The sequence below is a fragment of the Rattus rattus genome, chromosome 1 (genome assembly GCF_011064425.1).
Source record: "Rattus rattus isolate New Zealand chromosome 1, Rrattus_CSIRO_v1, whole genome shotgun sequence".
Lineage (NCBI taxonomy): Eukaryota > Metazoa > Chordata > Mammalia > Rodentia > Muridae > Rattus > Rattus rattus.
Genome location: NC_046154.1, coordinates 173,101,214 through 173,128,780, shown reverse-complemented (window position 1 = coordinate 173,128,780; position 27,567 = coordinate 173,101,214). Strand labels below are relative to the sequence as shown.

Below are 27,567 nucleotides of genomic sequence, written 5' to 3'. Positions count from 1 at the left end.
AATGTGGTGGATAGAGAGGAGAGAAAAGTAGGTGGCTGATTTTTTTTTTTTCTTTTTAGCCCTGCTTTCTTTGGTTTCTGGGTATGTTAAGTGTGTTTTTGGTTTGCGGCGTTTTATCGGTCTGGGGATGTAGTTCAGTTGATAGAGTGCTTGGCTTGAATGCACGAGTCTCTTGGCTCAATAGACAGCACCACATAAACCATGGATAGGGTGGTGCGCACATGCCTGCAGTTCCAGCACCCAAAAGGTGGTTGGTTGTAGGAGCAGCATAAAACTTCAAAGTTATCAGCTACTCAGCGAGACTAGGGTGAGATATGAGAGACCCTGTCTCAAAACGAAACATTTTATTACAATAGATAAAGCAAAAAAAAAAAAAAATCTTGGAAGTTTCTTCTGTTCAAATGTGTGACTATGTTTGCATGGGTGTTTGTTTGTTTGTTTAGCATGAAAGATATACCACAGAGTTTTGTATCTATTTTTACATAAATTTAAATGTCATTAATCTTGTCCCCACTCTGCCACCCCCCTTTCCTTTTGGAGATAGAAAGGGTCTTAGTGTGTAATCCAAGCTGGTCTTGAACTTCAAACTCTCTCATTTTAACCTCCTGAGTACCTTGGATTACAGGTGTACCTCGTCGTGTCCCACCATAATAACATTATACTGCTTAGATTTACATTTATAGATTCATTGACCATTTAAAATGTATTTACTTATTTACAATCTTGGTGCTAGGGATTGAACCCAGGGCTTTCCTATGCTTAGTAAGTATTCTCCACCCTCAGCCTAGCTTCTTAAAAGTTGCTTTGCATGAATCTTCCTTCTGTTTTCTTTTCTATTCGTCAGCGCATTGCTTTTATGTTTTATTACTTTATGTGCATGGATATTTTGCCTGCATGGATGTCTGTGCACATGTATGCTTGGTGCTCTTGGAGACTTAGAAGGGCGTCTGAGATCCCCTATGAGTTACAAGCAGTTGTGAGCCAACACGTGGGTGCTGGCAATTGATTGTGTCCTCTGGAAGAGCAGTCGATGCTCTCAACGTCTCTCTAGCCTCTGCACGAATTGCTCCCTCGTCTACTGCTTTGCTACTGTCATATGTGTAGACTTACTTCTCCAGCTTTCTGCTTAACTTTGTGGTCATTCACACGCACACACACACCAGAGTATACATAAGGCATGTACACATACGGAAAGTGTACACATTGATGGGTGTGCAAATGATAAGTGGAACATCACTAGCACTCTGCCCCTCCTTCCTGCTGTTTGTCAGTTTCTAGTCCCCACCCCAAGGATAGCCACTACTCAGAACTATAATGATTAACCTAGATTAGTGACATCTGTTCTTACTGTCTGTACACTGCCAGGTGTGACTTACACGCTCTTTCTCTGTCCAGCTCTTTTTCTTTTTTTTTTTTTCCCTTGCTGTTTTGTGACATTTTTTTTCTATGATTACCTATGCATTTTATTTTTCATACAATATCCCATGGCTCTTTTTAGTCAGGTCTTCTGAGGGATGTACATTAAGTAGTTTCTGCTTTGAAATTGTTGTAAGCAGTGTTATTGAGAACCTTTCTATAGGTTTTATTATTATTATTATTATTTATTTATGTTATGTATGTGAGTACACTGTCGCTGTCTTCAGACACACCAGAAAGGGAGCATCAAATCTCATTAGCGATGGTTATGAGCCACTGTGTGGTTGCCGGGAATTAACAAGACCTCTGGAAGAGCAGTCAGTGCTCTTAACCTCTGAGCCAATATGCGGTTTGGGTAAGCATATTTTTTTGTTGGGTAAATACTTAGAACCAAAAATACTGAATTATCGAAAAGAGATGTATTTGCCTTATATAGATATCCTCAAGCATCATTCCAAAACAGTATGGAAACTCCGGTCAGCAGCGTGTAAGAGCTCATTACACGGTACCTTACCAGCACCCTTTCAGCCTCGGTATCCATCTGGGAGATGTGTATTGGTCCTTTTGTGTGTTTTCATTTCTGCATCTCTGGTGTGGAACTTAAGATGACCACTGTGAGTCTTTCCATTAGCTTTCTCTTTCTATTAAAGAAACAACATACCAAGGTACAATTCCTTAATTGTATATCTACCCAACATCTCTTAGGGTGTATGTATGTGGCTCCTGCACATTTTTAAAAATAAATTTTTATTACATGTATGCACACACATGCACACAGGGAGATCAGAAGACAATTTACAAGAGTCGATTCTCTACTTCTACCATGGAGGCCCTGCAATCAAATGCAGGCCCTCAGACTCGGCAGCAAATGCCTTTGTCCACTGAGCCATCTAAATGGCAGCTCCTGCATTTTTAACAGCTTATTGTAAAAAACAGAATCTCCTCAGTTCATTCAAATCCACTTGATCTTTTTCTCTTGTATGGAGAATGCTTCAAGGAAATACTCAAATAACCCTAAAATCACAAACATGTTTTCTCTAAAAACTTTGGCCCTTTGTAATTGATCCACCATTTTCCCCCCATATGCATATCTGGTTGGCCTGGTATCATCATTTCCCCCATTAAAATATGTTGCCTTTGTTATTAAATCAAAGTATCACTTTATTTTATTGAGATAGGCCTCATTATGTAGACCAGTCTAGTTCAGACTCACAAAGATGCTAACTATGCTTCCTGAATGCTGGCACCACTACATCTAGCATGCCTTTTCTTCTTTCTTTCTTTTTTTCTTTCCTTCTTTCTTTCCTTCCTTCCTTCCCTTTTCTTCTTCTCCTTCTTCTTCTTCTCCTTCTTCCTCTTCCTCTTCCTCCTCCTCCTCTTCCTATTCCCTCCCTCCCTTCTCCCCCCCTCTTCCTTCTAAAGGCAAAGTATCACTATGTAAGCCAGACTTTCTATTTCCTCAACACTGATGATCCTTCTGCCTCAGTCTCCAAAGCGGATGACAGTCATGTGCTGTCACCACTGGGCAAGTTCTTGCTGTGTTTTCCCCGTGTCATATGATCTTCCTGATTATGCCTTTGGCTGCTCTTGACTCACTGTTCCATATGACTTCAGAAATGATGAGCTTGAGGCTTTCGGCCTTTAACAAACCTCGTGAGATTTTGTCTGAGATCACATTAAATCCATACGTTAGTTTTGGGAAATCTGACACCTTTGTAACTTGAATCTTCTAATCCAAAGCACTTATTTCCTGCCTTGTGTTTTCATTGCTTCGCATTGAATCAAGAACTTCATCCATGTAAGCATAATTTCTACTGCCAGCTTCTGATCGCCTTCTCAAAGCAGTCGGCCTTCCATCTCTGTTTGTGTCCTAAAACTGATTTTAAAAATTGAGAGTTATCTCTTCCTTGAAACTAGAGCTAAATTGGCCAAAAGAAGAGTGAATATATGTTGTGGTAAATATTTAATTTCAGTTGGGGGTATGGATCATTAAGTTCCAGATTAAAAAACACATAACTTTTATATTTATAATAAGTCTTAAATACTAGATATCTACCCTCTATGTTCTTAGTCTACTTCCCTGCTAATGACCCTGAGATAGATGACTTGCCATGTTCCACCCGGACTGCTTTTCTCCACCTGGCCAGCCCTCATGGCCAGTTCTCATGAGCCCTTACCCCATAGTATCTTCTCCCTTTCTCCACCTTCTCTCTCTTCTCTCCTCTAGCCTTAGACCCCAAGCCTGGGAACCAAAACCTCTTTCTGCCCAGCAATAGGCCATCTTCACCCAACCAATAGTTTTAAGTTAAGGGGCAAGGTCATATAGCATCACTTGGTGTACGTGAGATTCTCTCGCCCTTGAGATAACCAGAGCTTGGGGGCCAGTATTAGCATTGTAATATCTACCAAAAACCAGATCTCAACAAATCTATTCCATCAGCCTGTGTGTTTTATAGTGGTGATTTTGTACTTTGACTTTTCTTTGTAAGGTATTACAATAGACAAGCGTAGAATCTGAAGCAGGAAGCTCTCTTTCAGCTCTTCATTCGTTAGCGTGACTTTGAGCAAGTCACTTATCTCGGCTTCAAGTTCTCCGTAGCCTGTCGAAATAATAAGCTGTATGATGGAGAGTAGTGGTGGATATTACGTGATTGACTAGAACAGTTGCTTAGACCTGCCACATTATAGGCATTCAGCAGACATTATTAGCGTTTTCTAGCTAATTGTCCTATATGAAGGTTAACATGTTTTTCCCCTTTGTTATTTGAGACAGAGTTTAAATGTGTAGCCCAGGTTGACTTGAACTTGTGGTATTCATCCTGCCTCTGCCGCATGCCGTGATCGCGTGTGTGCATCACCACATCCAGCTGTCTCTTCTGAGATAGGGGCTCACTGTGATCTTTCTTCCCTAGAAGCTGGCCTAGAAGCTGTCCTAGAAGCCGTCGTGTAGGCCCAGGCTGGCCCCAGACTTACAGACTTACTCTGCCTGTCTCTGCTTCCCTCCCAAGTGCTGCAATGAAAGGTGTACACTACCATGAGCAGCAAGCCTTTCTTGTTAGGAGTAGTTCCTTAGTTTTTACTCTCACTTATGAGACTAGACTACACAGGACGTATTATGTACAGTGTTTATTTATGCCCTTTTTATATTCCATAGATTAATTTCAGCTTACCATATAAAGTTATTGGTTTATTTAGTTCATCAGCTAAATATAGTTTGTAATTTTTATTTTTACTATTTATTTATTTATTTATTTTTGAGACAGGGTTTCTCTGTGTAGCCCTGGCTGTCCTGGAACTTACTCTGTAGACCAGGCTGGCCTTGAACTCACAGGGATCCACTTGCCTCTGCCTCCACCAGTACACCATCACCACCAGGCTTCTCTTTTGTATTCTATAGAGTTCCGGCTTTTCAGGTAGACTGTTCAAAGAATCGGCTATTGGCTTTCTTTGACAGGAAGTTATGATATTCTATAGACCTAAGGGCTAAGGGAAGAAAGTATTTTTTGGAATACAGTCAAAGTTCAAGTTAAAAGAGAAGAAAATACCTGTAGGGGTTGTGGCTTTTAGTAGAGGAATGCAGTCAACTGCTGCTCTGAAGGTTTTCTGACTAACTAAATCCACGTGGGATGGAAATGGTAAAGGAATACAGGTTGATATAGATCAAAACAGTTAGGGTTAGAATTACAAGTCTGAGAGACACATGGAGAAAAATAATCACCCATGACACACATCCCTTACCAATACTAAAGTAAGTTGTGAGCTAAAGAAGAAATCAAGATGGTAATCACAAAACTGTAAGACGAACTACCCTCCTTCATAATTCACGAAATACAGCCAAAGCAGTACTCATGGGACAATTTATAGTCTTGTAAGTTATTTTCAGAAGTCAGGGGTTTAGCTCATGGAGCTTGGGGAAAATAATCCAAATAAACATAAGGAATCTGTACTATTCTGTAAAGTAGCAAAACATTTTTAAATGTGTAAAAAGCCTACAATTTTTAAAGAATTAAAAATTGCCCCACTGTGGTGGAGCACACCTTTAATCCCATTATTTGGGAGGCAGAGGCAGACAGAGCTCTGAGTTTGATGCCAGCCTGGTCCACAGAGCAAGTTCTGGTACAGCCAAGGCTACACAGAAAAACAAAGATAAATAAATATATTAATTAATTAATTAAAAATAAAGAACTATAAAGAGAAACAGCACAAATTAACATTGTATGCTCTAATTAGTTTAGAATGATAATTGTTGCCATACTGTCTCTGACCTGCCAGCTCCCGAGTAATGGCACAGAGACGTACTGTCATGATTACAGCTTAGGCCTTAGTTGGCTGCCTCCCAGCTAGCTCTAACTGGAGTAATCCTCGTTCACATCTGCCCTGTGGCCTGTCACCTCTCGTTCAGTCCTAGCATCCACTCTTTCCATCTCCTTGCCACACTGGCAAATCCCCGTGCCTGATTCTTCCCCAGAGTTCCTTTCTCGGCCTGGAAATCCCACCTTCCCTCACCTTCTCGGCTACTGGTTGTCACTCTTTATTAAGCCAATCAGAAAGGGATGGAGGTTTGTATTTATGAAATACTCAGGCAAATGATGATCCATATAATAACAATTCCAAAGCCTGGCCTGCACTCGGCTCTCTGCTGTTCAGGAATCAACATTTAAATAATACCAAGACAACCTTCATACACTGCACAAAAGGATTACCCTGTCAGTTGCTTCAGTGGCACAGCCGTGGCTTCTCCATGATTTCAACTGCAGTAATAAACTCACTTGAATAGGAGACAGTAAACATCAGAGAAATCTGTGGCCACTGGGCAGTTGTGCAAAAATCCAAAAGAGTGGAAAGGCCAAACCTTAAAGAAGATTCATCCCTTTATGAGATCAGCTGTTATAGGCCCACAGCATCTGCAGTCTGTAGGATTCTGTAAAGTATCACCTTCTAACCTGTTGGCATATAACTATGACTTTTAAAGAAGTCTAAAGGACTAGTGGTTAGGCTTTTGTCTCCTCCAAACCAGTTACTCTTGTACAGATATTTAATTTTGGATCAGAGGGCTTTTTTAAAATACAGTGTCACCTCTTTGGATACCGTAAAAATGTTAGCTAAGATTTTCTGCAAAGGCGGTATTCAAATTTTGTCCAGAACACATTTCAGTACCACCAATGTGTTCAAAAGCAATGAGCTATACACTCATGTTGAATACACAGCCAACAAGTTGAAATGATTTTCCCAGGACACCACAAGCCTAGCTCAGTGTTGACTCAGCCACTACTGGCCATAAGTCTGTTCTACAGTATGTTCAACTTTTAAGATCGTTGCAGCATCTCCAAGGAAAAACCAATCCAGGCTCAAAGCATATGCGAGCTACCCATGGTTTTGTGATTTCTCAGACCCCAAACACTACCAAGAGCTCCTCAGGCCTAGGCTCCTAGGCTCCTAGGACTCAGGCCAGCTCACCTAGACTGTGCACAGTTCCTAGTTAAACTCTACTGAGCAGAAAACTCGTTAGACACATGTTTCCTTGCCAGCTATGATTTGACTCACTCAGCCAGTGCACTGTATTCGGATTTTGCTAATTTGACCTGTTTGTAGATACTCAATGCTATAAGAGTGTAAAACAAAGTTCCCAGAAAAGAAACGATACACATGTGTTAAACATTCTACAAGGCCAACTGGCTGACTATAGAGAACTAGAATCTTACAGGTTGGGGGCTCAATTTTACCTTGGGTTGTCTTCGGCTGCCTTCTAGATAACCATTTATTGCCCACCTTTGTGTGACATAACATCCTCGTGATTATTAGGTAAATCTATTGGGAATGTTTAAACAGACCCCTAGCTTCCACCAACTCAAAAGCCGAGAATGTCATGAAATAGTATCTGAGGCCAATGGCAGAAATCAGGATCAAAAATTCCCATTATTCTATTACTGTAAGCACTTCATGAAACAAACCATTGCCATGCTGGAACCCAGTGTTTTCCTGCCACCATCACTGGTATTTGGCTCCAGAATAAATGACCTCTTTTTGTATCATTTCTGTGTATGTGTAATATGATGTATGGGTATGTATGTATATGTGTATGTGCAAGCATTCATGTGCATTAGTTCAGGTGTGCACCGTGCCACAACATAGGTCAGAAGACAAATTGGTTATAGGTTCTTACCTTCCCCCTTGTTTGAGGCGAGAGTATCATGTTATCGATACTGTGGAGGCCAGGCTAGCCCATGAGCCTTGGGAGTTTCTTGACTCTTCCTTCCATCTCTCTATCTCCTAAACTACGAGCATGAGACTATGCCTAGTTTATATGAATTCTCAGGATTTGAACTTGAGTCGTCAGACTTATGTGGGATAGCTTCACCTACTGAGCCATCTCTCCAGCCCCAGAATAAATGATGTTTTAACTCCTTTGAAATGAGAGATGCGTGTTTTGCATCTGTATCAGCTGTAAACAGAAACCTACCTATCCCCAAAGGGAATTTCAGGTTAGAAATCAGTGGTTAGCTCACTGCACAGATCAGTACAGATCACTGTTGCAGTCCTCATAAAACAAAGAATCCATGGGCATAACGAAGCAGAGAGCAGCGTGGTGCAAGCCTGCAATGCCTACCTAGCTCTAGGGACAGACTTAGACCGGAGGATTGCACATTTGAGATGAGCATGAACCTTGTAGTGGAACCCTATCTCAAAAAAGCCACAAGAGGAAGAAAATGTGAACCTCTGTTCTCCTTCCCCCTGCCAGATCTCTGACCAATACCCCCAACTGGAAGAATTTAAATTTATATCCAGTTTAGCAGCAAGATTGGTCAGTGTCCAGTGTAGCTTACCCATGTCTTTGATACAAGAGGTATGCTGGAGTATGAGAGGTGCACTGGAAGCGCAATAAGCCAGACTACATCGGCCAGAGGCCCAGCCTCTCGTCCCCTGAGAAAGTGTGTCAGTGCTTTTCATGTATTTGGTGTAATACTGTGCACTCCAATGATGTTTCAGAGTCAGAAGTCCAGCGCATACATGTCACAGACTTTACCAGAGAGGCTCATACCTCATTAAAATAAAAAAGGTTTAGTTTTAAAAGGCATCCCAAGAATATCCTTTTAAAAAGCTTTTTATTGATACTTTGTGAGTTTCACATCATGCACCCCAATCCCACTCACCTCCCCATCCTTTCCCCCCACAATAACAAAACACACAAACGCAAAACAAAACATAGAAAATGTCTCATCATGGAAGCTGTATTGTGTCACAGTGTGCCCCCACAGTATGCCCTTCTGTCTACACATCTTGACTTGCAAATGTTCATTGCAATGTGTCATTGGTTTGGTTGGAGGTCTCTGGCTTATGTGACACCATGAATATTGGATCCTCACCAGGACTCTTCCTGGTTATCCTGTTGCTGCCTTTTGTCATGGAGATCCTGCAGCTTTGGAACAGCAGGTCGGGCCCTTTCATGCACCTCAACAGTTCACAGATGATGTAGATTTGGGGTATGCCAACTCAAAGCCCTGGATCGCAGTGGCAGTTGAGCTGGTCAGCCCACTGGCTCTCCCTTATCTGCCACACTGTGGGAGCTCTCAAGTGCTGCTCTGGCTAGGTTACCCAGTGATGCTGTTGGCAGGAGGCAGAGTCAGTTCTTGAGCTCTTGTATCCTTGGGGTGGCTTACTCACAACCCAGCCTCCAAGCTCTCACACCTTTGGGCTAGCTCACCCACTCCTTCACCATCAGGACCACTACTTCCAATGTGTTGCCCAGGCAAGGGTCAGGGCCAGTTCTCCCTAGTACCACAACTGGTGAGAGGCAGGGATAGCTCTACTGCTCTCATGACTTCAAGACCAGCTCTGACTACCACAGGTGCGGGGTTGTGGGAGTGTGGGGTTGTGGGAGTGTGGGGTTGTGGGAGGTGCGGGGTTGTGGGAGGTGTGGAGTTGCGCACCTTCCACCAGGACCCAGCCCTACTGTGCTGCCCAGGCAAAGTGCTTGGCATGCTCTCCTAAATGCCACAGCTGGCAAGGGGCAGGGTCAGCTCACCCACTCTCGTGAGCCTTTGACCGCTAACATTCTTTTTACCTCTTTCTTAATCCATTTTAACTCTCAAAGTATCTTTTTAAGATTTAGTTTTTTACTATTCTTTAGTTATGTGTATATGTGTGCTATGGGCTTGTGTGTGGGGACAGAGACCAGAGGCATTGGATCCCCTGGGAGTGATTGTGAGCCACCTGGCAGTGCTGGGGACCAAACTCAGGTCCTTTAGAGGAACAGTGAAACTCAACCCATGTTACCTCCTCATCCTCTTGTTAAGGTATCTTGTTCTAATTTACATTTTCTGGATTATTAGTGAGTTTCACTGTGTTTTCAGTCATCCCCGGCTCAGCTGTAAGTCTTCATAATCTGAAAGGTGGTCTAAAAGAGTGACAAGGAGGGAGGGAATAGGAGACTTCTCAGGCCTGCTTCCCAGTCCTCCGGAAGAGTCTGAGCGCCTCAGTCCCTCAGGGGCTACATCCCAGTGAACTTCCACAGTTGCTACCTTACAGTGGAGCCTCCTTCTCTAAGGAGGTTTGATGTTTGTTTGTTTCTTTGTTTCTTTGTTTGTTGGGTTTTGTATGTTATATATGAGACCATAGGAGGCTCTCACTATGTAGTCCTGGCTGGCTTTAAACTCACGAAGATCCTCCTGCCTTTGCCTCCCTAGTACTGAGATTGAAGGTGTGAGCCTCGCCCAGCCTTAACATTGTTTGCTTTAATCGGAACCTTCTACCAGCCATTCCACCACTAAGGGCAGAAAATTTGGGGGCCCACTGTACCTACCCTAAGGGCAGTCTTCAGCCACTCAGTGGTTAAACAGCGGCAGCACCCAGATTTAAGAGCTGCTGTGGTGGGGCACTTGCTTATTAGCATATATAGGCCTTATATTCAGGCATCGGTACCAGAAAGAAAAGAAAAATTATTTAGAAACTGATGGTCAGGCATCATGTCTGACAGGAGTAAGATACAAAATAAATACTGAATGCCAAGATGGCTGTTACTACATCATTAAGATATTTAGAGAGATAGTATTCTCTAGTCACCTGAGAAATGCATTAAATTCCTGATTTCAGTCTTTCTAAATGTCCCATTCTTCTTTCAAGACAGGATCTTGCTCACTGTATACCTTAAGCTGTCCTTGAACTTGGGATCCTCTTGTCTCAGCCTCCCAAATCCTGGGTTTACAGGCAAACAGCACCATACCTGACTCAAGTTTTCATATAGTAATTTAATGGAAGAAAGTTTGAGAGATTCTGTTCACTCTGAAACCCTGCTTCTCCTCGATAGGAAAATAAGAACTTTACACCCGAAAGGCCAGTTTCAACTCAGGCTGTCCTCGTGGTCCTCTGGCCTCAGCCCCCTGGTATGTGTGCTCTGTCATGCTCAGCTTGTGGAACCTTTGTATTGCCATTGAATCTTTGTTCTTGGGAATGTTACTGTCAAAGGCTTTCTTGTGTCTGTTGACTTTCTTCTTCCTTTCCCCCTTTATTCTTGACTGAAAAGATCATTTTTTCACCTTGTAATCTTGATCTTCTCTCACCTACATCTTTAATGCTTCACATAGGTTGTAAATGTTCGCTGTGTATTGGCAGCAGTCCCGTTTGTCCTTTGTACCCATGGCAGCGCCTCAGCTGAATGAATGAGAACGAGGGAACTGACTCAGAAACACCTCCCACATTAAATGTATGAGGTCATTTAAAAGCCCCGCTCTTACTTGCGTAAAGCTTCTTTCTTCATATTTTAAAAGCTCTTACCGGTCTTTTAAGAGCAATGGGCATTGTACGGAGTGTTATGGTGACTTCCTCCCTGCATACATTGCTGCTCTGAGTACCGACTAATGGAAGGAAGTGCAGACACATGGGCATGGGCGTTTGTTGATGGAGTTTGCTCTCTGGGATAACTAGATGTAAGACATGCTTCCTTAAATTGAGTCTTTTGTTTCGGTTATAGATCATAAAGCCCTAAATCCTATTATTTAAAAAGAAATCTAATTCCAAATAGTAGCTGAGAAGCTTGGCAACATTGTTACTTTTACCACTGTTAATAAAAGACTATCAATGCTCTTAAGTCCCAACCCAGCATCATAAAAGGTAGACCACTGAAACTAACTTAGCTATGCAAAAGAAATTACGTAGATATATAAATTATAAAATTTAATAAAATTATAATAATTAATGTTGGAGAGCAAACCTATCTTTTCCCTGTTTGCTTCTATGTTTTCTTTTTTTACTTTATTACATATCCTCTGGGCTCAAATAAGGATTTCTTGATTTATTTTTAAAATTTAGACATTTGAAAAAAGTAACCTGTTTTTTATGGTTGTGGTCCTGCTGATGTAACCAACGGTCACATGAGTGTTCCCCAAGCACTTTACCACCCAGTGATACTCTGGCCCTTTTCTATATCCTTATGGCCTCTGTTAATACGTAAGCTCATTGTCCAGAGCTGTGATGCACCAGCTGCTTACGTTTGAGGGTTTGTTCTTACACAGGCTCTCGCCATGCTGCCTCAAAGTCCTGGGTTCGAGAGCTCCACCTGGCTCGTTGCTCAGACTCTCTCTAGACTTGTGCCACACTCCTGTTATCTGCTGTATTCTTTCTGTGACTACCAGTACTTCATGCACTTAACCTTACACTTTTTCAGTATTTTACAAGCATTGTTGAAAGAATCTGGGTTAAGAGACTGACTTACATTCATTAGCAGTAAGATTCAGAATGAATCACGTACTCTCCAGTGCCTATCTCCCAGTTATTATAAGATTTCGCCAGGCGAACCAACTATTCCTTTGCTGTGTTCCAAGAGCTCCGAAGCCATCTGGTGGACTGAGTAAATGCGATTGGGCTTTTGGAATCTTGCATCAATTAGGAACTACATGAAGGGAGTCTACTAATGGTTTAGCCTGGAACCCCGGGTTTAGTCCTAGTTTTCTCTAGATTTGATCCAAGTGTCCCCCCAAGCACCCAGAAATAAAACTGCCTTAAGGATTTAGGAGTGAAAAGGTCTGAGCTACGGGTAGTGTATTAATAAGTCTTTTGTCTCCAGACTTCCTGAGTACTGCTTCAAGTATCCACTGAGACTCCATGGGGCTAGGCCCACCACAGATAAGCGAACCAAAGTGCCCACTCTCTGTAATTTGAAATAAGGTGTTTGAAGACATCCTGTACTTAAACGTGCACTGCAATATGTAGCTGGTAGAATATCGCCATCTATGTTTTATCAGGGGAATCATCCTGGCTCATCCACAGCCTTCCATTTCATACAGTCCAAGACCTTTACTGAAAATGCACTTTCTACTTCAGCATATCCTGCTTGCTTTAGTGATTGGTCTGTCTGTCTGTCTGATGGCAGATTAGTCTTGATCTTACCTGTGTATCCAAGAAAGTCTTAGAACTCCTGATCCTCCTGCCTCCTTCATCCCCAGAGTGCTGAGATAGTAGGCATGCACCTCTGTTTCTAGTGTCTCTGGCTTTCTAAGAAAAGGAATAGTCACTTTGAAAGATTTCATTCAGCTCTTTAAAACTAGCGTGGGCTTAAAAACCTCAGGGAGGGCTGGCAAGATGACTCCTCAGGAAGAGCCTATCTGCCAACCCTGCAACCTGAGTTTGAGTCCACGTGAGGGAAGTTGAAGTGGACTCCCAAAGGTGCTCTTCTGACCACCACATACGCACCATGGCGTCCACATGCCCACCAGCCACCACTCCTCCCTAAAGTATAGATAGATAAAAGAAAATACAGAGAATCTCTTTTGTGGGGTGTGTGTGTGTGTGTGTGTGTGTGTGTGTGTGTGTGTGTGTGTGTGTGTGTGTGTGTTTTCAAATTTGGAGTAGGCAAAGAGAGTATAAAGTTGATATGATCTCTTAGCATCCAAACTTCATTTTAATGATATTTGTATGTTCTTCTCACATAATGTTATATAGAATGTGTTTGATGTTTTGGCTTTTTTAAAAGAAAGATCAACTGAAAATGATAGTTATAAGTGCCTGACCCAGCATATAGCACCAGTCAGGCAGATTACCAAAGCTACGAAAGCTTGATATTGTCAAGGCCAGGGCACACTCCACAACCGACCTTTGCTAGCGCTCCTCTAGGCTAAGACCAATTCACAGTTGACTGCTGTTCAGTCAGTTAATCTATAAGCTACAAAAAGTCAGCTTTCTCCTTTTTGATGAGTTTGTTTGATTTTTATTTTGTTTTTGATTTAGGTAGTATTGTCTTAAGAACATTTTCATTATGCGCAGAGGGCTAAACATTACTCCCTTAGAAACTTTCTGCCCACGGTACATTAATTGGATGATATTCATGTCAGTGAAAATGTTTAGAAGCTGGCAGACAAGAAGAGGTGTGATTCTGTGTCCTGCCTGCTCTACTGCTGTATGAATGAACTTGAAATATACACTAGTGTTAGCTACCATCCTTTGAAGGCTTCTCAAGCCCCATGCTCAGTGTTGCTGAGTAACAGCACTGAAATGATGGTCAGGTTTTTTCAAAGCACTGCTTCTGATGGAAAACTGCTTAGTAATGACAGACACGCCCTCCAGTCCAGTGGCCATTTTGTCCTGTGGCTCTGGAGAAACAAGTGGGAATCATAGAAACCAGTCTGCAGCAGAGAGAGTATGGGCAGGAGGCAGTGCATTTCTCAGCGAGGAAACTGGAGCTCTGAAAACTATGCTGCCTGTGAGTACTTAAGTTGGACTATATTTTATGCGTTCTTTTAATATTTTTAAATTCTGCCATTAGGTTTTGTCTCTGTTGATGTTAAAGATCAATTAAGTGCGTTGATTTGGGGCTTTTTGAATAAGTAGTATTTTAGAAGGTGTGCTAAAATATGTAAGCTCCAACAAATATTTCCTATTGTTTTAAATTTTTAATCTAGCAGGATACTAGCCTATGATATTTTCCAGTGCTTTAAGAGGTGAAAGGCAGTTTGTAGTTCATTTTAGATTATACTTTACAGTCATTTATTGGGTTAAAGTCAAGCAAATAGATACTGGTTTCTATAGGAAAAGAAACTTGTATTTTTCATTGTATAGCTTGTTGATTTGATTTGAGTTTTGACTCTTTAAAGTACTCATTTAATATTTTAGAAACTGATTGCCTGATAGTGACAGTCTTGGTGTGATAGTGACAGTCTCCTCAGCACATTCTATGTATTCTGAAGTTAGCCTGAGAGAATGAGGCAGTCATATCACATGAAGGCATTTACCTTTTTCATTAACAACCTCCCCCAAAAGAATATCCACTTTGTATATGATGTCATAGTGAGACCTATGGCTTATCCGCTTTTTAAGAAAGGTCCTCATCATGTTATCTCAGCTGCTGTCAAACCCTGGGCTTGAGTGATCCCCCACCTCAGCCTACTGACAGTGTGGGAACTACAGGCCTGTTCCACCATGCCCTGACTTTACATCTGTGTGATCAGTTATACTCAAAGATAAAAGTCTTTTTTTTAATGTTTTAAAGCAAGAAATTGTGATTTGCTGACAGTCATCTATCAAATCTTTTTAATCGTTAGTGCCTTTTCCTTAGAACTTTCATTTTAAAATTAGCATCTTTTATAGGTACTGTTGACATGGTATAAACTTCTGAAAATATATGACTGACTGACTTTGTACCACATACAAGTTAATATACATTTGAAGAGAAAAATTAGTGATTTGGTGACTACTGTAATGGGACTAGAAATCATTCCTGGGCCTCTGAAGCAGGGTGAGCATAGACTGGTGTAGGTGGGAAGTCTGCATAACAGATCCCTTCCCAGATATTGCAGCTGCAGGTTTCTGTGCCAATGCTTTGGTCCTCACACCGCAGTAGTAGTCGCCAGTGTGGTGGCTTTCCTGTTCCTATTGTGCTTAATATAGACTGGCAAGCCCTAATGACTAACATCTGACAGTAGTTAGCATTTTGCCAGATCCAACAATGTGGCTTAAATATAGTCCTGATACTTAAAATAAAGACATATGTAATATATTAAATCATTACTTTTAGTATGGAAAACAGCACAAGATGACTTTGTTCATTTGCTAAAATAACACTTGATTGGACACTGATACCTTTTTTATCAGTAGGGCTTGTGTTGAGTTCATTGTTTTCAAGAATTACTTGAATGTATTATATAATATGAAATGTAATATTATACATTAACTCAAATAATGCAGGAATATCAAGGCTCGACACCTCGTATTAGAAGTGGCAGGCCAGTGGATGGATGTGTTTCTATTTTCCTACCTAATTTAGTGTATAACATACCTGTTTGCCACACCCTTGCCAGTGATATATGTTGCCAGATTTCTTTTTTGTTGTTCAGTTTATTTATTTGATTTTACACTTATGAACGTTTTCCCTTCGTGTATGTCTGTGCTCATGTGTATATCTGATGCCCATAGAAATCAGAAGGTAGTGTGTAAACCACCCAGTAGGTATTTTCAAACCAAACCCAGGTCCTCTGCTAGAGCAACAAGTGCCTTTGACCACTGAGCCATCTCTCCAGCCCCTCCCCACCCCCCGTTGTCTATACCTGTGTCTGATATAGGTCTGCCGCTATATTTGCTTTCTAAAATATTGCATCTATATATTCAGTAGGCTAACTCTCCCGATGGCTAGTATTTAAGGCTGTATAATTCACATTGGCTATCTGTCACTCAGGCACACATACTCCCCCCACCTCCTCCCAAGCCCTTGGGCCTTCTAGTTAGGATCTCCCTCTGGAGCCTATTCTGGCCCTAAAGTCTAGAGCCTTCCCCTGAGTGTCTCCTGAGTGCTGGTGGTGCACTCATGCACTACCCATTCCGTGTGTCTCAGGGTTACTCCTGACTTGCTGTTTTCTCCTCTAACTGTTGCTTTGCTGCTGTTTTATGTTTCCGTAGACATCACCATTGTTCAACATGGAATTGTTGAAACCAGAAATGTAGGCACCACCCCTGTTTCATCTGAATGTTGTCTTAAAGTCACTCCTGAGCATGAAAGTTTCAATATACTTTTGGACTGTATTGTCAGAAGGTCTGAATTGCTGGCTAGAGTTTAAATTTTCTTTTAAGAAATGACTTGATATTAGGACAGGATCATAGAATGTTCCTGACATGGCCTGCAATGCACACTTCTGCCACTTTGCACGACATATTTACACACACAGACATATTTATGTGAAGCAGCACACTCAGCACTGATGATTGTAAAATCAAATATCAGTCAACACCGAACAACGCTGAAGATGCTGTACTATCCTGCAGTATCAAATAGCCATCATAATTTAGTTCTTCATGACAGGCAAGCACTTCTAACCCAATAACATACAAACTTGCTTAAAGTTTTTTTATGGTAAAATTATATGTCTGCTAGAAAGTTATTTAAAATAAATTTATAATTTATTATCAGCAAAATATTTAATTTTTTACCTCTTTTCCATATCTATCTACATAATACTGCATAAACTTGATCAGTCAAAAAATGGAACACAGGTAGAAAAAGTTTTATTAAGCCCTGACCAATGGCACAATTATGGAGGACTGGTTCAATGAAGCCTTGATCCTTCCCATAAATAGCAAAGTCAACAGATGCTCAAGTCCCATTTACAAAATGAGACGGTGTTTGCATGTACCCTGTACATACCCTCCAATGTACTTCACTAGGCACTGATGCACATGATGTAATGTAAATGTTGCATTCTTGTTTACAGAGTGATGACAAGAAAAGCAGATACCAGTTTGTCTTCTAAGTACCACCTATCCATGGTTGTTTAAGTCCACAGGAGTGAAGTCTATAGCTCAGTTGAACATCGGTGGTGTTTTTCATGTCAGTATAAAGGAAGTCACCAGGGAGGAGCCATTTCTGAAGGAGGCAGGGTTGACTTAGACACCTGCCTTTCCAAGTTTCTACCTCTGGCCCAGTTAGCCAGATACTCCAACAGGTGTCTTCTAATAACCAGAATTCACTTAAATTATATGAAATTCAAGGAGAAATAATCTACTAGTCAGCTAGAATTCTTGCAAGCCTCAAGTTTCAAAGTTAAAGTGAGGGCAGAGCGACACAGTTCTGTAAAGAAACTCACCTTCTTGCTGCCCATGGTAGTGCATCCCTGGAATCCAAGCCCTCAGAAAACTGAAATAGGGTCACACTTCCAATATGAGGCCATCTCCATGGAGACACACTGTTCCAGGAACACAGTTTGCTCACTGTTTCTGTCCTTGGCAGGCTCTTGGATATGGCGTGGCCTGAGATGCCTGGTGGGTGTCTGCAGTGCTACAAAGCTAATGATGTAGTCATCATTATGGTGGGGCGAAGACCACCGTCAGGCCCTCCCGGCCGTGGTCCTCTTCAGTTGTCTCACCTCCAACCCATTTGTAGTTTGTCTTTTAGTCTTTCCTTCCCCTGGGTACCTACACCACTTATTATTAGAATTGCCACCTCCTGCCATCTTTGACTAATTCTTCTCCAGCTCTAGACCTGAAATTTGTATCTCGTTCTGTTGTGTTTGAAGCACATTATGAGAGATAGTTTAGGAAGGAAAGTATTTTATCCAGCCTGTTCATTTCTGAACTGAACTTTGTTTTAAAATAACGGCATTGACACTTTTATGGAATGTTATCATGGACTATTAAAGACAAACGAACAACCCAAGACTGCATTAAAGGAGTGGTCCAGGCTTCACAGAGACATTGGATAGGACCTAATGTCTGAGTATGAGGCACACAGGTGGGGGACACCATGAAGTGCCCTAAGGATAAGACCTGGATGAGCCAAGTTCTTGAACCTTTTGTTCAACAAAAAAATTGGGGCTTTCTTGTCTGCTTTTATTTTTATTGCAGAAATATGCTTCAACCACCAGAAAAACCCTAGTACAACCCAAAACTCTCGGCTATTTTCCCACTTAGTGGAATTCTTTCTGGTACTGTGGATTGTGTTTCTGTCAGCTAGGATTTACAGGAACAGTGAACCACAAGGATTTCCTGAGGAGGAGCTCCCACATGCTGTGTCTGAGCTTTCTCATATTTCTTTTGGCAGCAGTGATTCACTTCAGGACTTCAGAATTATACTTTGAGTCCAGTGTTAATGCTTTCTTTTCAAAAAACAACTGAAACATTTGTAATTCTGTTTTGCTTAAACCGAAGAAAAGAGTTTTGCATGCCCTGCACACTTCCTTTCCAAGGTTACCATTAGTGTGTAATAATGCTCACTATATGAAAAGTAGATCTTTGCATACATTTAATTGGTTCTGAGACCTACTGGCCCCTAAATAATAGTGGTTAGGACGGTTGCAGTAGGGAGGGAACTCTACCTTGTCATAAGAAACAGTGCATTTTATATTGAGTGATCAAAGTTTCCTTAAATTTTATTTATTTCTATGTTATGTGCATTGGCGTTTTGCTTACACGTATATGTGTGAGAGGCGGTTGGATCCCCTGGAACTAGAGATAAAGACACTCACAAGCTGCTGTGTGAGTGCTGGGAATAAAACCCTGGATCTCTGGAAGAGCAGCCAGTGCTCTTAAGCACTGAGCCCCACTGCAGCCCAGTGAGGGAGTTTTGATGCTGACAATGCTCACCCTTTCTGTGTGGCTCCTCAGTAAGTGTTCATGTTCTTACCTGTTCACTAAGGAACATGCTCTTCATGTTCCACTAATGCTAACCCTTTCCAGGTTGGCGATCACTTGTCAGATTTTGTCATAACCCTTTGCCTTTCTATGAGTGCTAGAAAAGACTGCTAAAATGCTTCTTGGTTTTCAGTGAACACATATCTATTTAAAGCTTTCTTTCCTTTGTATACTTCATTTAGTAGACTTCAAAACAGAAGGAAAAAAACTACCAACAAAAGGAGTTGTAATAAATTGAATGCAAAAACAGTTAAAGGTGGCCTCATTGGCTGGAGAGATGGCTGTGTGGCTCAGAAACGCCTCCTCTTCCAGAAAGCCAGCTTTAACTCCTAGCACAACTCTGGAACTCTCCTCTTCTGCAGGATCCAGCACCACCTTCTGGCCTTTCATGGGCACTGGATGCATGTGGTACACAAACATATGTGCAGACAAAACAAAAAATAATAAAAACCAGATTCCACAACTCTTCTACTACTGCAGTCGCAGTAAGGAGGTTATCAAATGTGTCAGTCTACTCTCACCTATTTTTTTAATTGGAATTTTTTATTTAAATGCATTTCTTATATTATTACTGCCAATGAGTTTATTGCTATTTTTAAGTAAAACAAATATTTTAAATTTTCACTTCTAATTTCTGATGTGATAAATGTCAAAAAAAAAACAGCTATGTAACAGAAGATGGTCTTTGGGTTCTTCAGTTTTTAAAACTATAAAGATTCTTTTATTTGTGGAGTGAACAAATTGTTTATTTTGGGGGTTTGTTTTGTTTTGTTTTGTTTTGTTTGGAAATGGGGTCTCATATATCCCAGGTTAGCATCAAACTTGCTTTGTTACAAGGGCTAGCCTAGAACTCATGTTCCTTCAGCCTCTACCTCTCAAGTGCTAGGCTTACAGGCTTGCCCCCTTAGTGTTTAGCTTCATGGGATCTTGATTTTTTTTTTCTTTTTAAGTAAAATACTTTAGATTCTTTGACTATTTCACATGTAAACAATGTATGCTGGTCATATACATCCCAACTCACCCTTTCCTCTCCCCGGGTCCCCCAAACCCCTTTATGCCGTTTTGTTGTTGTTGTTAGTGACCCACTGGGTCCATGTAGTGCTTCCTCTCCTCGTTGACCCACCTCATTGACTTGAGCCCGAGTAGGTAACTGCCGCTGCGAGGAGTTTGTGGTTACAGTGCTGTGTTGTGGGGATCTTGACTTTGAGATCCATCGATGAGAATGTGCTTTCTTGAGAGCCATCAACTAATATCTAGATTACTTAGCAGTTTAAAAGAAAAAGAAAAGAGCATGTTATCCCCAAACACATTTGAAGAATAATGCGGGGCTGGAGAGACGGCTGCGCGGTGGAGTGGACTTCTCTTGCAGAGGGCCTGGGTTTGGTTCCCAGCACCCATGTGTGGCTCGAAGTCATCTGTAACCTCCTCCAGGACATCCAATGTCCTTGCTGGTGACTTCGGGTCTCTGCACTTAAGTGATCATATAAACTCAAGCACACACACGTTCACATAAATTTAAAAATGCATCTTTTAAAAAAAGCAATGTAAAATAATAATTTCACTAAAAATGTCCTCTGTGTTCTTAAACTGTGCTACAAGGTCTATCTGGGCCAATTCATCTTGGCTAGCATTCAGTTACACCCAGAAATGTGTTTTCTCAATTGTGTGTTATTATTTAAACTTTAAATTTTCTTTGGGCTCAGAAGTTATTGAAGCATAAAAGTAAAAATAAAGCTGCAATCTAGAATGTTATGATAAATATAAAGAGTAGAACCTCGGTGTTTGTGCAGGATCTGGGTTCATATGGGAAGTGGTATGATTTGCACTGCCAATCACAAGTAGAAATCCACAAAAATGAAATATAGAATAGGAAACTCTAAGAATTACATCTATAGCTGTGTCCCTATCTCCCACCCTCCAAGCTTCTTCTCAGAAAAGTACCTGGTCTCAGCGGAGGCTATAATTGGAAGAGGAGGCAGTAAATTAAGGTCATTGGGTCAGATTCTTTCCATCTCAATGTTTGTAAGGGCTTCTGTACAAAGAATGGTTTTCCTTTTTTAAATTATCAGGGAAAATATCAAAATGGTTCTATTCTGCAACATGAAAATGGCAGGCATTCCATATCCTTGTGTATAAGGTTTTATTGGGTCATAACTGCACTCGTGGGTTCTGTTCAGAGACCATATGGCCTGCAGCTCTAGAGGACGTCACTTTGATCTGTCTCATTTATTATTCTTGCCCCTGGGAGCTCTTGGGAAAAGGGGGCTCTGAAAGCAAGTTTGGGGTTTTGTTTTTTAGTTTTGTTTTTTTTAATTGTATAAACTTTTCAAAAGGTCGAGCCAAACAAATGAGCTAGTGTTCTTGTGGCACCCTCAAGTCAGAGCAGGGCAGGGCGAGTAGTTCAGCTTGAAAAGCACTCTTCAATAAACGCTATAGGCCGGGGCTGTGGCTTAGTTGATAAAGTGCTTACCTAACACCCAACACACAAACTAACAGAAACAGTAGGGGGTCAAGGTCATTCTTGCCTCCATAGCAAGTTCAGGCCAGACTGTGCTACAGGAGACCCCGCCTTCAAAAAAAAAAAAAAAAAAGCCCCCCAGCTAGTGCTGTATTAAAAAGCCCCTGTATCAAAGAAAATGAACCATATGTACTGTCGGAGACTAAAACATTGAAAAAAGAAATAAGAAACATTTTTCTTTATACTGTTTAAGATATTTTTCTTAAAAATGAAATGGTAAGGCCTTTGTCTCATGTTCCAGTCTCATACACTGGGCTCCATCACATTCAGAGCTCAAGGGTAGAATCCAAAGGAAACTGAGTGTAAGGTGGGCATCTCTCCTGTTTGCACAACATCCCATACAGTCCTGCAACTGTCTGTTTTCTCTGGATAAAGCTGTAAGTAAGCTGCTTTGGTGTCTTCTTCATTTAGACCAGTGCTTCTCAACCTTCCTAATGCTGCAACCCTTTAATGCAGTTCCTCATGTTGTGGTGACCCCAACCGTAAAATTACTTTCATTGCTTCTTCATAGTTATAATTTTGCTTCTGTTTTGAATTGTAGTGCAAATATTTGTGTTTTCCTGTGGTCTTAGGTAACCCCTGTAAAAGGTCATTCAACCCCCAAAAGTGCTCATGCCCTAAAGGCTGAGTCTGGCTGATTTGGACAGCTAAGGGAGTGTTTCTCAATGTTCACTTACTGTAATATTTCAGAGTGTTGGCTTTGTAGTCAAATTCTTTATTCAGTCCCATCCCTCTGGCTGAGCGAATCTGTTGTATCATCAGGTAATGGTATAGTGAGAGTGCCCCCATAGAACTTTCAGTGAGGTGGTACAAGTCAGATACGTAAGGTTTAGCCTGTTTCTCCCGTCCTAGCTTGGATTGGCAGCTCTGTTGCTGGTTTTGTAGCCGTGTCTCTAACACTGACTGACAGATTTTGATATTCTTGTTTGTTTTTGAGATTTGGGTATCTCATTGAATGGAATTAAGGTTTTAAAAGGATTTATTTATTTTGGTGTATGGATGTTTTATATGAATGTCTGTTTATCATGTGGATACTTGGTGCCTGTGGAGGTGAGAAGAGGGTGTCAGATCCCCAAGAATTGGAGTTAGTTATGAACTACCATGGTGGGTGCTGGGAACTAAACCTTGGTCCTCTACAAGAACACAAGTGCTCTTAACTGCTGAACCATCTCTGTACAGCCCTCAATGTTTGCTCATTTATTTATTTTTAAATATCTGTTTATTTTCTGTATCTGAATGTTTTCCATGCATTTGAGAATGTGCTTATTGGATTCCTTTACACTGGAGTTACACATGGTTGTTAGTCAGAATTTGGGGTTCTAAAAATAAAAATCATGTCCTCTGTAAGAGCAGTAAGTACTCCTAACCACTGAGGCATCTCTGTAGCCCCTTGAGGTTTCTTTTTAAACATGTTATCCAATTTTTACTTTAGAAAAGGTAGAAAGAAGTTTAGAATTAATGTTTGCTACTGATCCAATGATCCAAGGTAAGTTTCTCAATAGATTTTCATCTAATGGTAACAGTATGTTTCTGTTTAGTGAAATTGGGGTGACAAACTTTTTCTGGGGAGAAGCCACACACTTGTCTACTCCCCCCAGACAGGGAACCCACGACAGACCAAACTACAGATACCACTAAAATCCAACTTGGTGAAGCAGTGAGTTTTACTGTTGTTACAGGAGTAAGGTGAGAGGTCACTTACAGGAGCAGGACTCAGAAACAGCTGCACCACCAAGGCCCTCCCTCAGGACAGCTCACAAAGCTGGGAACCTGGAGCACACTGCACAGCCTGCAGGTAGCTCAACAGGTTGGAGAGTGTCCTTTCCGGGCGCCTCAGGCGGTTTAAACTTCTGGACACCACAGCTGGTTTCTGCTTCTCCCACAAGTCTGATCTCAAGGCGTTCTTTGCAGCTTAACTTGTCTGAGAATCTTCCCTGTAGCTCAGCTTTATTTGTCTGAGAGGTAGTCTTAGCTTTAATTTCATTCTCTGGCAGGAAGGGCCCTAGCAAATGTGGTCAGTTTCAGGGACTTCCTAAAGACATTTTGACTTGTTTACCGCCTGGCTTAAAGAACTTCCCTGCAGGGCAGAATGTTTCAGTCTTGAGGAAACTGATACACAACACTTGGGGCCAGGGACAGGATGTGTTCCTTAACCTATGCCCTTTTCATATAACTTCAAAAAGGTATGTGATTATAACTCTTCTAAATGCTTCCTGGTTTTTGTTTGTTTGTTTGTTTTGTTTTGTTTTTGAGACATAGTCTCACTATGCAGACAAAACTGGTTTAAAATTCAAGAGATTCTGCCTCTGCTTCTGCCCCTCTGCATCCCAAACATGAAATTAGAGGTGTGTAGGGATCTCCTGCATTAAATATAAGTATCCTGTTTTTACTTGAGACAACTGAAGTACCCACGGTTTGTAAATTGCCACAGATTATTTACTTAGTAACAGTCAAGAGTTGGAATTTGAACCTAAACTTTGCTTCCGGAGTTACCTTATTTTAATTTTTTTATTTGTTGAGAGACAGATCTTAATTTAATTTAATTTTTTTATTTGTTGTGAAACAGGTTTTATTTTATTTTTTTTATTTGTTGTGACACAGGATCTTAACAAGTGGCCCGGACTGGCCTTCAGCCTCCTTAATTCTGAGAATGTGGGGGTGTGTGTCACTCCCATCTTTAAAGATGCTTGTGTTTTTAACCACTGTAATCCCATGCTTTTAAAAACCGTTCTCTCTTGTATCTGGCACTTCCTAATATGTGATGGCTTTTCCTAAAGGAACTTGAGTATTGCTTGCAGTGTCAAGCATGGTGGGTAATGTGCATATTAGTGCTAAATAAAGTAAGGTGTGTTGTCTACAGCATTATACATAATATCATAATAGATATGTTTAGGTTTTCTTAGCTTTAAATAATAAATTTCACTGTAGGTCCTCTTAGCAGTTAACAATATCCAGCACTGCCTATTTTAGAATGGTTTGCTTAAAGACAACAAAAATTTGGATTAAAAAATTGCTTGAGATATCTATTTATAATTCTGAGTTCATTTTTCTTGCTGGTGCTCACTCAAAAAAAAATGTGTGTCTGTTTAGAGTTTTTCCTTTTTGGGTCTTTGTATTGCATGTTGGTTGATTTATTAGTGTTGGATGGCATTTTACTAGAGCGGATCATTCCAGTTCTCATAGGAGAGGCCGTAAAACATGTGATATAGCTGGTACTCAGGTGTGATTTTTGTATTTGATCCCAAAACTTGTGAAATATTAGTGATCTTGAAATTTGCTTCCATTCCTATTTCTTTCAGAATTCTCCACTTTACCAGTACCTACAGGATTTGGGACACACAGATTTTGAAATATGTTCTTCTTTGTCACCAAAAACAGAAACATGCTTGACAACAGAGGGACCTCAGACGCCTCCCACCAGAGTCCTACAGAAAGTAAGAAGCATGCTCACCTTTCATGGCGTCATCTGTTCTTTACCCTAATGATTACTGAAAAAAGAAGGACTTCAGTGGTACAGTGCTTGCCTAGCGTGCGCAAGGCCCTGAGTTCAGTTCTCCCTCACATGAGATTTTTTTTATTTCACTGATAGTATATAGACCTGTGAGAGGAACATCAATCCCTACCGCTCATGAGGAATTTTTTTGTGGGTAATTTATGTGAAGTGAAATTAAAATAATTTGAGAAATAAGATATGTATTTAACTATTGAAACAATCTGGAGGACTAAAGGAATATACTAAAACCTTAATTAGAACTTTGCCAGCAGAAGTTCTCTACGAAGTGCTGTGTTCATTTAATCCTTTCACTGTGAGTTCTGGGAACTGAACTCAGGCGCTCCTTCTTGGTGGCAAGACGCTTTGCTGACTGAGTCATCCTACCATCTTAGAGGTTCATTGTTGTTTAGGTGCTGTGGTTTAAATGTGTTCCTTCTTTATACCATGCAGACATTCATTTTACCACTGGATTGTACACACATACACACAGCCCTACAGAGGCTTTTTTTTGGGAGGGGGGGCATGTCTTAGTTAGGGTTACCATTGCTCAGAAGAGACACCATTACCAGGGTAACTCTTATAAAGAGAAATATTTAACTGGGGCTGGCTTACAGGTTCAGAGGTTCAGTCCAGTATCCTCCTGGCAGATAACAGTGGCAGTGTGCAGGCAGGCACAGTGCTGGAGGAAAGCAGCCAGGAGGGGACTGTCTCTGCACTGGGTAGAGCTTGAGCACTAGGAGCCCTCAAAGCCTGCCTACACGGTGGCACACTTCCTCCAACAAGGGCACACCTCTTCCAACAAGTACACACCTCCTAACAGTGCTACTTTCCCATGGGGCAAGCATATTCAAACCATCTCAGGGAGGTTATTGTAACTTATGTATAAAACTTTATCATACTTAAGTGCCATTGTGTGACAGTGTGCTAAGATGTCGCTGCTGATACGTAAACCCTAGTCCCTAGCCACTCTCCCAAGTACCCTCAACCCAGCAGAACATGAGAAAGTCCCCAGAAACACAGAAGACACAAGCCACAAGACTCGATCATAGGATCCTGGCTTAAATGGAAGCATCTATTTTAATGACCTGAGTGCAAGGGCACATCTGCCTTGACTCAACTCATTAGACCTATGCAAGATCAGCAAATGTCAATTCCAACTTCTAGCCCACACTCAAGAGCCCCCTCTTACAAGTTGTTTGGAACGGAATATAATGTTTTCAGAGCAGGTTGGGAGAGACAACTCACAGGTGAAAATTGGACTGAACATTTAATATCTTGTGTTGTTTGTCAAGGATGACACCATCCTTACACGAAGAACTCTGTTAATCACCAAAGTAAATGAACACACTTAGGGAGTCAGCACATCTTCTAAGCTTCTCTAAGTCTCTTCCTGAGTCACAGTTGCCCTAGCTTAAAGCTCCTTAATCTTTATCTACACATGACCTCTTTTTTGTTTAAGAAATTTTTATGCAACCCTAGGTATCTAGGTATATAAGACAGATATATAAATCAAATGTTTTCTGATAATAAATCATAACAAAATTTATTTTAAAGTAAGTATTTATATGCGTATTGTTTTACTGTGTATTAAAATCAAAAACTATGGGGCATAGTGTCACACACCTTTAATCCTAGCACTTAGGAGGTAGAGGCAGGAGGGTGTCTGAGGCCAGTCCAGTCTACATAGGGTATTTCAGGCTAGCCAGGGCTATATAAAAGAAAGACCATGTCTCAAAAAAATAAAGAGAGAGAAACAAAGAGAAAGACAGACAAAAGCCAGTTCATGTACTCATAAGGTTGTTTGCTAGTCTATTTTTACATGAAGAGGCAAATCTTAGCTGAATATTTGATCCAGTAAGATGTAGAACATAGTCAACTTTTTTCAGAATTTGTTGATATTTTGATTCTATGATTGTCAATGCTAAGAATGCCTTTTTGCAAAAAAAAAATAAAATAAAATAAAAACCACAAAATGGCAGGCATGTGATTAGGGCCATTTCGGAAAGTTTAGAAGTCCTGACCTGATTCCAAACAAAAATCATTCAAAAAATGACTATAAGAGATATTTAAATAGTTAAATATTTGTTTTCCGTAATTATCCTCATTCTTGAGCTTGCAATATCAAAAAGGATAGCTTTGGATTGCACAGTCAGAATGAGTTGCCAGTAAGTTTGGAAATATCACAGAATGAGTTTTCATTTCACTGCTGCGGTCTGTCCGTCTGCTTCTCTATGAAGTTCTTTAAAGCAGTAGTGATGTTCATTTGTCCTAATTGGTTTGTCAGTAAAATCTTTGACGTGACAGCTCTTATGAAAGGATTAAAATATCTTTCTGCTTAAGCATTTTGTAACCAAACGAGATTAATACTGAGAATGCAGACCATACTATAATTTCATTCTGAAATAAATATAATTATCACGTTGGCACAGATAGCCTTTACTATTTCCACGATAAATGGGCTGTTTCATGGAGACATTTTTTATTATCAGATTTGCAGCTCTCATTTCAATCTATTGAATTAAACTCTTATTTAAGG

The 27,567-nt window shown here is 40.8% G+C and overlaps 1 protein-coding gene across 2 annotated transcripts in view; it reads left to right on the top strand.

The window, feature by feature from the left end:
• Vezt (vezatin, adherens junctions transmembrane protein) overlaps positions 1-27,567 on the top strand; it is a 62,972-nt gene that overhangs the window by 1,455 nt on the left and 33,950 nt on the right. The window contains exon 2 of one of the 2 annotated variants that reach the window (XM_032911553.1): positions 24,838-24,972. In XM_032911553.1, coding sequence (XP_032767444.1) covers positions 24,838-24,972 — 135 coding nt within the window. Of the gene's footprint in view, positions 1-24,837; positions 24,973-27,567 lie in introns of those variants that run through there. The other variant, XM_032911561.1, reaches the window with a different exon arrangement.